Consider the following 15,599-nt stretch of genomic DNA (forward strand, 5'->3'; position numbering starts at 1 on the left):
AATGTGGCAGCACTAAATCTTTGTTAATTCAAACACATACTTTTTTTTTTTTTTTTTTTTTAAATAAATATGAAATCCCTAAAATAGATGGGTATAGGGACCAGTGACAAAATCTAACAAAAGTTCCCCTCCTAAAAAAATAAATTCCTTCACACTGCTTTGGTATGGAGGTATAAAACATAATGAAAGCTGAATTTATAATACATTAGGCCTACAATTATAATACTTTATTAACTTTGGTATAAGTTGTTGAACATGATCATAAACTGTTGTAATGACTTTTATAATGCATTATAAATGGATTATAATGTCTTATGAATGTACGGTTAATGCATTATACATTCCATGTTTTCTTTTCTATCTGATTTAGTCACATGACACACACAGGAGTTAGTACTTGACTGCATAACCATTTTTTTGATGACTTTTGATGGTGTAATAATTTTTTTCGTGACTGTATACTATAAAAGCACATCTAAAATTTCAGACAACTCAAGGGCGTGCATTTATTGCATTTGAAAGCATTTGAAAGTACCTGATATACCTTAAGAAATACATAATAAAACCTTATCAGTTTTCTGTCAATCACCTCAAAATCTCAGTAAACGTCACATATTGACGTGATTTTTTTTTTTTTTTTTTTTGTAAATATTAACAAAAACATTAAAAAAAGGAGCCTTAAAAGCCTATACTATATGAAGTTGAATCTTGATAATGAAAATTATATGGCACCATAATTTCTTATAGCTTATAATTCTAAGGCATTTCTTCTATTTGAGTGTATCTACTTTGTTTAATGTGAATCCATATGTGTTTGGTGTCTTAAATTTAATGTAGGAGGTATGTGCTGTGTGATATGCTAAAAGGAGGTGGAGAAACATTTGATGAGTAAATCAAAAAAAAAAAAAAAAAAAGATTGTTCAGACTATAAGAGGTGTTTGCTGCCATCTTGTGGTCATATTCTGTTACTAACTGCTTTGCTGTAATTATAAAGTACATATTAATAATAATAATAATAATTCCGTTTCTTAGCTATAACCTCCAGCCACACTCCAGTTAGTGAGATCACACCATGTTTCTTTATCACCATCGAGATTTAAGATGATTAAAAGGAGAGGAGGCAGATTGTACACATAGCACTTGACAGCTTTTTAATGTAACAGTCCTTTTAATTTAACAACTTTATACTGTGTGAAATATAAATGTGTTAAACCTCTGTGTTAGGTAGATTATGTACCTGCTGTTAAGGTGACGCATGCAGCTGTTATTACAAGTCAGTGTAAATTATATGTGTTTGTAAATAAAATGAAATAAAATAAAAAATTCATTTTAATATTCGTCAAATAGAAATACAGCTTTTGCACATATGTTTTTATGGTATGTGTATAGATCATCTGAACCCATAAAGACTCAAACATCCACTTGTGACTAAAAGCATCTGATGTAAAATGTTGAATAAACTATACCAAACAACTAAACCTATCAATATATGTAAATAATTAGTGTAAAATGCAGTTTGTCATCTTTTCATGGTCATCAGATATGACCCATTTGGACATTCAGAGTTACCATGGAAACACTGTCATCTTCTATAACATTGATTCACCAGAAAAAAACACTGACTTTAAAAAATGACAGTGGACGGAGACACTTGATTTATGTTCAGTTAATGATATATTTGTTAAAAAAAAAAAAAAGTCACAATTTCTTATTTTTTTCTGTTTCTGTTATAATAACCCTCACCTTTAACCCTTTCATGCACAGTGGTCACTCCAGTGGACAGTTCTTCTCCAGCTGTTCTCTTGTATATTCATGGGTTTTGTTGTTTTAGCTCCATATCAGCCAACACAGTGGACACTTATGCAGCATCACAAGCACTGCAACTCATACCTTTACTGTACCTTTGCTGTTTTTGATAAACCTGATCTGCACTAACATGTTTTAGTGTAAATCAATTGCTAATTATCATTAGACTGTAATTAACAGGGGTTTTTTTGCACAAAAAGGTATTGTTTTTGGCCTATTATCTCCATGAATTGAGTAACAACTAATATTAGAGTATGTTAAAATGTGAAAAAACGGCATTAGCAGCATTTAAAAAATTTTTATTTCATAGTTTCCACACAGTATATCACTTTCTGATGATGGGTTTTAAATACATGTTTCTTTGCTTCAAAAATTAAATGCATAGTGTCCAGCTGAGTTTGTAACTCCATGAAAAATAGGTTCATGAAAAATTTTCAGTTGCATTGTTTTTTTGTTTTAATGCCAGAAGAGGAATAAAATCACTCAAGAAAAAATATTGACTAAAGTTCTCATAATTCGTGCATGAAGGGGTTAATCTGAGGTTTTATGAACATTTACATGATCAGTAAATTAAATACAGGAAAATACATGACTGTCACAGAAAAAATGCAAAATACAGAGAAATATATATATGTATATGTATATATATATATATATATATATATGTATATGTGTGTGTGTGTGTGTGTGTGTGTGTGTGTGTATATATATATATATATATATATATATATATATATATATATATATTTTTTTTTTTTTTTTTTTTTTTTTTTTAATGGTGATGAACCGCTGAAGAAAAGTTAAATAAAGAGGAAAATTCATTTGGGAGCTGACACAGAAGTAGCACTGGGTCTGTGGGTTAAAATCTGACTAACACAAAAATGTAAATATACCACTATTCTGCATGACAGTCAAATGATTATTAAAAAAAGGAAAAAAAAAAAAAAAAAGGGATTATACTCACTATAGAGGAAAACGCTGGCATTTTGGATGCCCAGTCGGTTCGTGGCCACACAGGTATAGTTCCCATAATCCTCTTCACTGACGTTGGTAAACACAAGAATAGTAGTTGTGCCAAGGATCTGGATATTGATGCTCTGGGTGTTGGTCATCCTGCAAGACAGAAAGACATAAAAGTAAAGGTGAGTTCAAGGGCAGTGACATGTAAAATAACAAAAAATAAAAGAGTGATGTCTTCATACTGTCTGTGCAGCAGCAAAATGTAATCCATTGACAGTGTTTTTGAAATAAGGATTTATTTAAGAGGATTAATTTTCTTAAAAGTCAGTCTCCTGCTTAGATTCACAAGGACGATAAAGATTACACAAAATTGTTCAGTTACTAACTTTGTCGACAGGCTGTGACATCCCAAAGGCATTAAAATATACTTATGTGGTAATAAGGTTATCTTAAAAACTTTCCCAAATTACAAAGTACCAAAAAAAAAAAAGAACATATTTTATGAGGAACTGTTCTGCCATTAACACCCTTCGATACATGAGTGACTGGACCCTACACTCGTCCATAAGTGGATCAAAAATGACCTGTGATAAAATCAGGGTGTTTTTATGCCACTTTGTCATTTTGTCATGTTAAAAAATAATCATTTGTGTTATATTTTGGTCCACAAAAGAAGGATTTCCTGTTTGAAATATTTCCTTTTTTTTTTTTTTTGGCTTTTTTAACAGTTTAAAAAAGTGTTTATTTTAAATATTTTTGAAAAATTGTGAAGTAAAATATATATAGTATATAACATATGGTATATAACAGCAATAGAATAATGTCAACATCCATTTTGTGAGTGAGTGAGTGAGTGAGTGAGTGAATGGTCATTTTGACCCACTTATGCATCTAAGGCACAGGTGTCAAACATGTGGCCCAGGGGCCAAAACCGGCCGGCCAAAGGTTCCAATCTGGCCCGCGGGATGAATTTGCAAAGATCAAGTTACGGCATCAAACTCAAAAATGATATCATAATAACCTATAAATAATGACAACACCAATTTTTTCTCTTTGATTTAGTGTAAAAAACATTAAATTAGGAAAATGTTTACATTAACAAACTAGAAGCACTCGGAGAGCGCAGACCTCCGCCAAGGCTGATCAGTGGCCCCCCCCGTGGGCCCCCCCCCACGCCAAGGAGGTTATGTTTTTGCCAGGGTTTGTTTGTTTGTCTGTCTGTCTGTTTGTCTGTCCGTTAGTGTGCAACATAACTCAAAAAGTTATGGACAGATTTTGATGAAATTTTCAGGGTTTGTTGGAAATGGGCCCCCCGTGGGCCCCCCCACCCCCGATCACCACCAAAATTTAATCATTTCTTCCTTATCCCATTTCCAACAAACCCTGAAAATTTCATCCAAATCTGTCCATAACTTTTTGAGTTATGTTGCACACTAACGGACAGACAAACAGACAGACAGACAAACAAACAAACAAACAAACCCAGGCAAAAACATAACCTCCTTGGCGGAGGTAACTAGAAGCACTTGGAGAGCGCAGACCTCCGCCAAGGCTGATCAGTGGGCCCCCCCGTGGGTCCCCCCACCCCCGATCACCACCAAAATTTAATCATTTCTTCCTTATCCCATTTCCAACAAACCCTGAAAATTTCATCCAAATCTGTCCATAACTTTTTGAGTTATGTTGCACACTAACAGACAGACAAACAAACAGACAAACAAACCCTGGCAAAAACATAACCTCCTTGGCGGAGGTAAACATGCTTTGAGTTTTGTCACATCTTTTTAAACTACGTAATTCCATATGTGTTCATTCATAGTTTTGATGCCTTCAGTGAGAATCTACAATGGAAATAGTCATGAAAATAAAGAAAAACCAGGTGAGTCCAAACTTTTGCCTGGTGGTGTATACTACTCATAAGGTGTACATTGTCTGGGATTAACACTATTAGAGTTAAAAATGTACATTCTGTTAGTGTTAAGTCTAACCATCCACCACACATGTACAATAATCACACCAAAAAGTACTGCAATAAAAAAAAAAAAAATGTATTTTTCTTTAACAGGGCTCCTAATGCAGATCTGCTCCAGGTGTGACAGGTGCCAGCAGGTGAAGCTGATAATGAGTCTGAGGAAGGGCTCTGTGGCAACGCAGGAGTGCATCATGACACTTCCTATTGGTTCAATAGCCTTGCTCTCAACTCTTGTATGAATTACCTAAGACTACAATGCAAGAAGCCATTGAGCTAAATTTAGCATGTTCGACATTCTAAGTTTGCAGCAAGAGCTAATTTTAGCAGCTGGTTAGCAAGTTGGTCCGAACAGAAATATACACATTATGATACTGACAGAGCTGACAGAAAAGTTACTTCAGCCTAATAAATAGCCTTGTTTCAGAAGGAAAATGGTACTTATACGGCGCCTCATATGATGTCCATGAGCACACTGGTCTGCTCTGTTGCTCTGTCCAGAAATCAACGCCCATTATGGTGTTCAGTCATGCTCCTCAACACCTGGTAAATGTACCCCGAAAAAGGACACCATCAAAGACACAAGCTGACTCTGCGAGTGTTAGTTTTTATGGATCAAACGTTATATTAACTCTGAACGGTGTTAAATACAAGTAACACTGGAAAATCAACACTGGCAGATTTGCTGTGCACCCAATAAATATGTTTAACAGACTTTTTTTGTGACTTCAGTACGATACGATATGATAAATGTTATTATCCCCTTAGGGAAGTTAGTCTTGGACTCCAAGAGCTGCACAGGTGAAGCTGCCAGTTAATAACGCATTAGTATTAGACTGGAACAAAGATGCACTCACATAACCCACACATATTGCATAAGACTCTCATAGATAGTTAACAGAAACATGTTAGCAATAAATAACAATGACGAAGAATAAAATACAGCAAGATAAGCTAAAAGATAAGAGATAAGACCATGACATTACTACAAAATCTGGCTATTTCTTCATGAAACATTGGTCAAAACCCTGATTGAGGTGGGCATGAATGAGTTTTTAAAGTGGTTCAGTTTACATTTGGGGACTCTGTATCGCCTACCAGATGGTGAGAGTTCATACTCTGGGTAAGGGATGTGGGAACGGTACTTTAACACCAGGGTCTTCAATTGTTCATATACACTGATTAGTCATAACATTATGACCACTGACATGAGAAGTGCTAATAATATTGACTATTTGACTACAATGGTACCTTTCACTGGGTTGGAAACATTAAGCAGCAGGTGAACATTTAATCCTCAAAGCTGATGAGTTGGAAACAGCAAAATGAGCAATGAAAGGACCTGAGTGACTTTGTGACTTCAGGGACCGTCTGCATCACGGTTGTGCAGATGCACTACAATCAAAACCAAATACTAATATATATCATTCCATCTAAATGATTAACCCATAAAGACCAAAATATCCATCACTGACCAAAATCATCTACTGATCTAAGATGTTTAATAACCCTTTAACCCATTAATACACGAAGAATTGGCATAAAATGCAGTTTGTCATCTTTTCATGGTCATCAGATATGACCCATTTGGACGTTGAGAGGCTCTGTAGTGAACACAGAAACACTGGCATTTTCTGCAACATTGATTCACCAGTAAAAGCCACATAGTTTGACAAATGACAGTGGATGTATTCTGTATAATGTCTGTATAATTCTGTATAATGATGTATTCTGTTGAAAACATCACTGTTTCCGCATTTTTTTTTAATAGATTTCATCAACCACTGAATTTACTCTGAGCTTTTATGAACATCTACATGATCAGTGAATTAAAAACAGGAAAATGCCTGATTTTCACTGAAAAATACAAAATGCACAGAATAATACTATAATAAATGGTGATAAATCACACACACACAAAAAATAAATAAATTTAAAAAAAAATTTCGTAGTTTTGACAAAAATAGTTGTGGGGGGTTAACCTTATAACGCCAAATGTATCATCTTCGATACATGAGTTTTGAAGCCCTCTACATGATCAGTGTGATTTTTTTTTTTGAAAAACCTGATGTATACAATTAGATACATGCAATACATGGATAATCCACCGGGGGGAGGAATTCATTCACCACAGGCCTTTCCAGTGACACTACAAGACTGTCATTAATGAGGAAGGAGGAAGAACTGTGACAATTTTGAAAAGGAATTACCTGTTAGACAGGTTTGTTATATTATGTTTTTGTTCGTTCAAAAATACTAATATTTGAGCATTTGACATGTATAAAATATGATACAAAATTGAAACTCATACATGGAAATTGATATTTGAAAAAAAAAACAACATTTTTTTTGGTTGTTCAGAAGGACCAATAAAGGTTCCAGTTTCAAAGAACTGGATTTTTCTGTCAATGATTTAATAGTTCAGGCTTTACAGGGTTAAATGTGACTGTAAATATCCTGTAAGTGATGGTCTTTAGATTGGAAATAATAGTAATTACACTCGCTGACATCTAGATTTTTAGCAAAGACGATGAATTTGCTGCATTGGTCATGTCCGACTAAATGCAGCTAGATTGTTGAGAGGATAGAAATATTTTCTTACACTGTAAAAAAAAAAAAAAAAAAAAAAAAAAAAAAAATCATTAACAGCTTGATGCAGTCCTTTCAACAAGAAAGCAGCTTCTGACCTTTGTATTATGTAGCGAGAAAAGAAAACAGCGCTCTGTTTTCAGAGAGCCAATGTCACTATTGAGGCCGAACATTTCTATTTTCTTTAGTAACAACTTCAGAAACACGACAAAACACAGGCAGTGTGGAGACACAAAGTAAATGGATCTCAAACAATTTCTTTATATTCTGTACATACACTGTTTATATTCTAGTATTGCTGATTTTAACCGGGGTTTCCTAAATAACTAAAGGCTTTCTGCATTTTTTTTTTGGATATCAAATGAGTTTGCATCTTTAATCCTGCATGGATGGGATTCTCCACACACATCTGACACTAAATGATGTCAACCTTGAACCCAAGTGAATCAATACCGTTTTCTGACTCAGACTGTACACCTGATGAACTGTACCATACATCAATCCCAACCAAACCAAACCCCTTTAAAAACATGATGCGCATAATGGATTCTGGTTGTTCTGGCCTGATTGAGCTCTTCATATCATGAAGGAGGTGAAGCTCATTTGAGGCGCCTCAACTTAATCCTGCTTAAGTCTGGATAATGTGGCAATCGGAATTTGGGCGAGGGAGCGAGAAGTTTGTGCTGACACACGCTTGGCTGATAGAAAGTATTAACATAAAAAGGAAAATGCACATCATGTCACAGCATAATTTTACTGGATGGGGAGTAGGAACTCAACAAAGTGCTGAGAGGTCCTTTCCATAGGGACACCTTGGGAGTGTTGGCAGTTTGTGTGTTTAAATGTGAGAGGACCGCAGAGAGGGCATGAGCACCAACAACGTTCCCACTCCATCTAAACCAACCCCCCACCACCTCCACTTCCAACGATAAGGCCAGCAGTAGATATATTCTCCGGTGTGTCTTCATGAAAAGTGACTGCACTATTAAAAAGGCCTGCCTACCCACGGTGCATGCTGAAAGACCCAGATAATGCACAGCGCGGTCGGGAATTGAAAGAAAACTGTTATTTTTACTATAGATTATAGCACATGATTGTAATGCAGGAGCTAGACAATAAACTCACCTACGCAGGTCAAAAGAGACAAAGCACTCCTTTATTTTCCCAATGATTTCAAGGTGGACTGTGTTTGCAAAGCACGAAGCCAGTTTAAATGGCCATCAGCAGAAAAGTATGGAAATAACAAAGTCTGGATGTCTGGATCTCATGTGATCCTTTTTTAACCCCTTATAGGGCATTCAAAGAAATACTCTGAAATTCAAAATTTCAACCTTAAGCTGGATTTATGGTCATGCGTCACTACCTACGCCATCACTTTGGGCAGCGACGCTTTGGCCCGCACAGCCTTGTCGTGCACCTCTTCCAGATTGTAACTGCACGGCACGGCAACGCAGACACCACACTGCAAAAATCCAAATCTTACCGAGTGTATTTTTCTCATTTCTACACAAAATATCTCATTACTCTTAAAATAAGACATAATCACCCAAGGAGTAACTTGTAATTTTCATGTGTTCCACTGGCAGATTTTTTTTTTGCTTGAATTAACCAAAAAAAATGTTGAATTAAGCAAAAAAAAAAAAACAAAATAAAAAAAATAACTGAATTTTGCAACAAAAAAAAAAAAAAAAAAAAAAGAATTAAGCAAAAAAAAAAGAAAGAAAAATTGAATTAAGCAAAAAAAAAAAAAAAAAAAAATCTGCATATGGAACAAGTGAAAAATATCTTGGTAAGATTTCTTGAAATAAGATTTTCAAGATCTATCGCCTAAAAATAAGTTCTTATATCTCACTGAAAAGTTACTCCTTAGGTGATTATGTCTTATTTTTAGTGTAATGAGATATTTTGACTAGAAATGAGAAAAATACATTTGGTAAGATTTAGATTTTTGCACAGCCCCTCCTGGTTGGCCAATTTATGATCATGTGACACCAGGACAACACAGCAACAAATGTTGTGGGGTTTCGCCGTGTATAGTTTATTTGTTTTTGCTCATTACTTGTTACCTCCACCAGGAGGTATTGTGATCACTTTGCTTTGTGTGTTTGTGTGCATGCGTGCTTTTCTTGTTTCACTTTTGTTCTTGTCTGTTACTTTTTGCTCCTGAAAAACCTGTGTGGTTATGCACATTAATAAACACACGTAATTTAACAAAATTGTGCCTTTAATTGATAATATAGTAATACCCCATTGGTTAACCTATTTTCATTCAGCAGTCGCACGGCCCATCTCCTACGTTAGTGTGGTTCAGAAAATCCAACTTCATTGTAGTAACCAAGGCACCTTCTCAATTTGTTTGTTTCAATGAAATGTGTACCTATGCAAAATTTTCTAAGTTATAGGGTGAAAAGAAGGCAGTGCTCAAGATGTCATCTTTCCTCTAACCATCCTACCTTGTCTTCTCCACAGTTCTTGTCTTTAGATCATTCACTATGGCATCCACACGACAAACTAATGAAATTTATTTGATTGGCTATGCTGACAGAGAGACTATTACAAGATACAAACAATTACCAACTGTAAAGCAAGTATTGTAGCATTTCCACCACCATTTGAAGGAGAGCAAATCCATCCGAAATGCCAGTCATTTTAATTTTCCTTTTTTATTTTGGATAATACAACTTAGCAAATGGTTCTTTAATGTAGTTTGAGTCACATTGATGCTCTTAGTTAATCATTTGAGAGAAAAGAAGTTCTCTACAACTGTGATTATTTTTTATCAAAATATGACAATATCGAAAATACATTGTGAAGTTGACCTATCTTGAGCACTGCCATTCACTGAATGTATCAACCTAAAACTTCGCAAAATAAAATAAAGTGACATTTGGAACAATTTGGGAACGTGCCTACACTTCTTTCATTGAATTTATTTTTTTCTCAAATTATTGGACCACCCTATCCTATGTTGCCTCTTTCTCTGTCGGTTACACTGTTATACTTTTAAAAGAACAATAATATCTTCGTTGACTTCTACGAGGTCGCTAAGACACTGCTCCATGTCCGCTATTGTTGTTCTAAAACAGGAAATGGCTGCCGCAAGACATCGAAACCATGAAAACAATTTCGCCCAGTGGAGTTTCATCTTTATCACCAGCCGATACCAGCACTACTGCCACCTTTTGGTTTGGAGGGGAAACCACAACACTTTCTTAAAATGACGACGCCACAGTACGCTCGAGTGCGAGAGCACATAGCGCTATCGTCAGATAAGGCGTATCTACGAGACGCATAGTTACATGTGACTATAAATCCAGCTTTAGTGTGCGATTGGAGGTCATAACAAGTATGCATTCCTTTTTGACATTTTTCCAAATTTTTATTATGTAGAAAATCAAAGTCAGTGAAATTACCATATTTGGTGCCTTGCCCATAAGTGGCAAAAAATAAATAAATAAATAAATAAATAAATAAAATCCAATAAGTGTATAAGAAAAAATACACATAAAACACATTTAAGGTGAAAAGAACGTCACTTTTAGAACATTAGACCAACATAAGTGCAGATCCAGACACCTGTCAACATCCACATTATCCCTTTGAACATCATTCCTTGCATTAGTACCATTACTACATGGTACCTAAAAAAGCAGGTACCATGACCGTGTTCATGCAGAGGTGGACCTTGCAGACCCTGTAGACCACATTGGACCTCAGATTGTTGCTTCAGTCTCCTCACTTTAACTATTGCTGTCACTGTCTTGTAATGCATTTGGAAATGACCAAAAATAGTCACTTGCCTGAGAAAGGATTACTATCAGGCTGCAGATTTTGGCTGCTCTTTTTAACGTTTAAGACATTGGCACGAGGAGATCTGAAGCTTTCAACTTGTCTCACTTGTGATTTGAAGTTCATCCTGGAGTATGCCAGTATTGTTGCCAGCTGCTTCATCTGGTCTAATAGACTGGGATATATTATGAGAAAGGTTGGCAGAGATCTAGCATGTGCATGTTTTAGGAGGGAAGTTTTTATGGCGTGTGCTCGTCATTATGTTCTCCACAGGCAGAGGGCAGCAGTGTTCTACTGAATACCTCCAGTGATTGTTTCCTCTGAGCTGCTGTGTTACATTAAACCCTAGATTGAAATGATTTGACCCCTCTATTTGGCAGAGGGCATACAGTGTGTGTGCAACACTGCGCTTGCGGGCTGGGACAGATGAAAGACCGGAGCAAATCATCAGATGGACAGATTTGATTCTCTAACGTGTGGGAGCATCTAAAGTAGGTTATCACTGCCACCGAAAGTGACAGGCCTGTTATGATTCAAGGCTGATGATAAATGAAATCAAGTGGAGAGTCCTGCCAAGACTTGTAACTCAGAGATGATTGAAAACGGTCCGGTGGCTGTGACAGCTACGAATCAGCTGACAACAACAAACATATCGGTCTGTGACATTAGGTGACAGCTCAATTTGGATTTTTTCATGTAAGAAACATGGATGAAGTGATTTACTGCACAAAGAGCAGGAGATGTATGTCCTTTCAGGATGCTTTGTCAGAGAGACAGTAAATATAAATGTCAAGACGTACAGTAAATACGTTAATATATGATGCACTTCAGGAAATGCATTACAGGAAAATAGCCACTTTTAATGCTCATAGTCAGCGTGATGGCTTTTTCTTTAAGGTCAACTTTAAAAAAATATATATAAATGATTATCTGTTTGATCCAAATTTTAATGTGAGACAAATTACCAGTGGCAGCTGGGAGGCTCCTGACAGCGCCGTACTAACACAGTTATGTGCTTCTGACCAGCTGCTTATGGATCATAATGGATTTTTCACTACTCAGACTAATGGAGTCTCTAAGCACAGTAAAAATGTTCACATCCTGATGACGTCACAGATGTCCAGGGCTTTAAGTGTAATAATATGAGTAACAGAGGATAGATGTGCAATATGAGAGGACATTAGTATCATTCTTGAGAAAACACAAGGAGATGAGATTAATATCTTGGAAAAACAGAGCTCTGCACCGAAGAATGTATCCACTAATATGTGTCGCATAGTTTGTTCTAATTTGTTGTAGTGCTCACTCCATTAACTGGATTTATTTGGGCAGGTGAGAGCGATACCTTTTAAATTGGCCACTAAAAATGTGCAAATTAGGCTGACTCCAACAACTGTGATGAGTAAATCATGTCATGTCAAAATATTTCATGAGCACAAGGAGACAAATAGAGTTGTATTCATAGGGTTGTCACATAGGGGTGTAGTGTAAAAATATATTTTTTAATCACAAACTAGCAAAGATATTAAGAAATGTAATGGTAAATTAAGTAAAACAATTAATTAACAGTGAATATAATGATAATTTTCTAAGATAAACCCCACATCTTACATGCATCAGTATTTTAATGAAGTTGACAGTGGAGTTTGTTAGTTAAATTACCATTAAAGGGACGGATTAAAGAAGGATTAATATAATAACATCAAGACACCAAACTAATCAGAAAACAGAATAATTAAAATGTACGTTTTTGGATTAAAAAGTGTGAAATTATCAAAACATAGCGTGTGCGTGTTTAATAATGAGGAGCTACAACCTATTTACCAGTTAATCTAACATGTATAAACATATTTTATGCAACTGCAGTTTTCATTTAACTGTCACGTGTCTGTTATTAAAGTCATGAGTAGTGTTTCGATAGAAAACTTGTTTTGACTCATCCAATATTATAGTGATATAACCTGTGCTTGTCATTGTTTACCATGTTGGTATGTGTCACTTCATTACCATTGTTGGTCTGTGATTATTGTTGAAATATATTGTATGATAAGTTATGCAGATTATCAATTAGATCAGTGTTTTTCAACCTTGTGGTCGGGACCCCACGTGGGGTTGCCTGGAATTCAAATGGGGTCGCCTGAAATTTCTTGTAATTGATAAAAAAAAAAGACCAAAAAAAAAAAAAAATTACTAAAGTGGCAAGGTTTTCCTGTAAAAGGATCGATGTTATTACGGTGCAAACTTTGGTGGATATCCACCCCAGGTGAGCCTCTAAATAAGACCCTCTGTCCTCCTCATTTCAGTTTAACTCCTTGAACACTGGTTTCAGAAGTTTGTGGTGCAGGATTTTATCAGTTTGAGAAAGAACAGACTGTACTACACAACTTAAAAAGGGAATTGGGAGCAGGTAATGCAGTGTTTTTTAACCTTAGGGTCAGGACCCCACGTAGGGTCGTCTGGAATTCAAATGGGATCGCCTGAAATTTCTAGTAATTGCTAAAAAATTTTTTTAAAAAATACAAAGATGCTAATAAAAATTTATATTATATAACCTAAATGTTGTGTAAAATTAACGTTTATTTGCAACATATTATAGCAAACTATTACATGATCCAAAACAAATTAATTTTAGCAAAAAAAAAGTCTCTATTTTGAATGTCTGGGGTCGCCAGAAATTTGTGATGTTAAAATAGGGTCACGAGCCAAAAAAGTTCGGAGCCACTGCATTATATAGACTAAATGTTGTCTAAAATTTAAGTTTATTTGAAACACAGTGTAACAAACTATTACATGATCCAAAACAAATTAATTTTAGCAACAAAAAAAAAGTCTCCGTTTTGAATGTCTGGGGTCGCCTGAAATTTGTGATGTTAAAATAGGGTCACGAGCCAAAAAAGGTTGGAAACCACTGAATTAGATAGTTACTATGTGTAATACATTTGTTTTCCTAATCTATTACTATTGATTATTAACATTATTAGGACTCTAAACAGATGTTACTATATCATTAAAGAAGCAAAAGTAATGTGTTATGTTGTATAAATGTGAGATAGGGGTGGGATTTAATACATTTTCTTCTTCCCACTCCTTTTTGAGCAATAGCTATTGAATTTATTTTGTTATTATTAGTGTACATGGCAATCGCTATAATGTTTTGATCACCTTTATTTATTAATGTATTTGCTCTGACATTAGTTCCTTGTACACATAAAAATGTTTTGTTCTTTCTTCTGCTTAAAACAAATAAATAAATGAAATGAAATGAAGAACGACATAATCTGGGTAGAGTCTCATGGGGCTTTACTTTGAAAAACATCCCTATAACAAAAGTCAGATGGTTTGTCGATGTACTTTGGTTTGGTGCAATCATTCATACATTTCATATTTGTCATATATACATGTCAAAATGCATATAATTTGTATGTTTGTCAATTTTGCAAATCAATAAAGTTAAGGTTCGTTCTGAAGGCATTTAGTTTTATGTCCCATCTCATGTGATATGTCACTAAAAATAAAAGTGTTGTCACTTTAACACTTCACATCGTTCTATGAGAACAAGTGAAAAGGTATGTAGAACCAAAATATCTAACATTTCCTGTTTATTCGGACTTGGCCTTTTCTCTGCATCCAGTGAAAGACAGAATGAAGTGGTCGAGTGAATGGAGACAGAGAGAGAAAGTCGCATCACTGAGGTTATATTATTAACACGCGACTAAACACACTCACACCTTCGCATAAAGTGTGAAGTGCAAAAGAGAGAGAGTCATATAAATGGATTTGTTTAATTTTTCTATTGTTCTGCCAATGTATTTTGTGTAATTTTGTCTTTGGTTGCAGAAACAAACTCAATGAACTAAGCCAACGGCCAGGAACATCCAGAACCAAGAAAAATACAATGAAAAAATAAAAATAAATAAAACCATCACCTACTGGCAGAGGGTCAGAAATGATGATTCAGGATTATTTTTGTAAGGGAGGGTTTTTCTTTCTTTCTTTCTTTCTTTCTTAAATAAAATATTTGTAAAAATACCTACACGTCAGGTCATGATGTAGAACTACAGCTTATAGAGACAAATGCCACTTTTCGCTCCCAGTATGATCTTGTCTCGCCTTAACTCATCTCAGTTTGCTCCCCAGCGTGTTACGCTTCCACTGCAGATGAAATCCTCCTTCATATCGGTGGAGGTTTAACTAATGGGATGATGACTGGAGCACAACAACAACAACTACGGATGACAAATGGAGGAGGATGAAATCTAAAACTCTAACTTATAATTTAATTATATATGACTTTTCAGGAACTTGTTTAACCCATAAAGACCCAGTGTTACTTCTGTGGCAGTTCCAAATTATTTTTTCCTCTATATTTAGCTTTTCTTAAGTGATTTATCACCATTTGTTATGGCATTGTCCTCTATATTTTGTGTTTTTTCAATGAACATCAGGTATTTTCCTATATTTCATTATATTCCTATTTTGCATTGTC

At 35.2% G+C, this 15,599-nt stretch overlaps 1 protein-coding gene across 1 annotated transcript in view; it reads right to left on the minus strand.

The window, feature by feature from the left end:
• The window catches only part of lsamp (limbic system associated membrane protein), a 477,058-nt gene that overhangs the window by 3,544 nt on the left and 457,915 nt on the right, over nt 1–15,599 (minus strand). The window contains exon 7 of the mRNA XM_030151629.1: nt 2,771–2,919. Within this exon, the coding sequence (XP_030007489.1) occupies nt 2,771–2,919 (149 nt within the window). The remainder of the gene's footprint in view (nt 1–2,770; nt 2,920–15,599) is intronic.

This window comes from Sphaeramia orbicularis, chromosome 13 (assembly GCF_902148855.1).
Source record: "Sphaeramia orbicularis chromosome 13, fSphaOr1.1, whole genome shotgun sequence".
Classification (NCBI taxonomy): Eukaryota; Metazoa; Chordata; class Actinopteri; order Kurtiformes; family Apogonidae; genus Sphaeramia; species Sphaeramia orbicularis.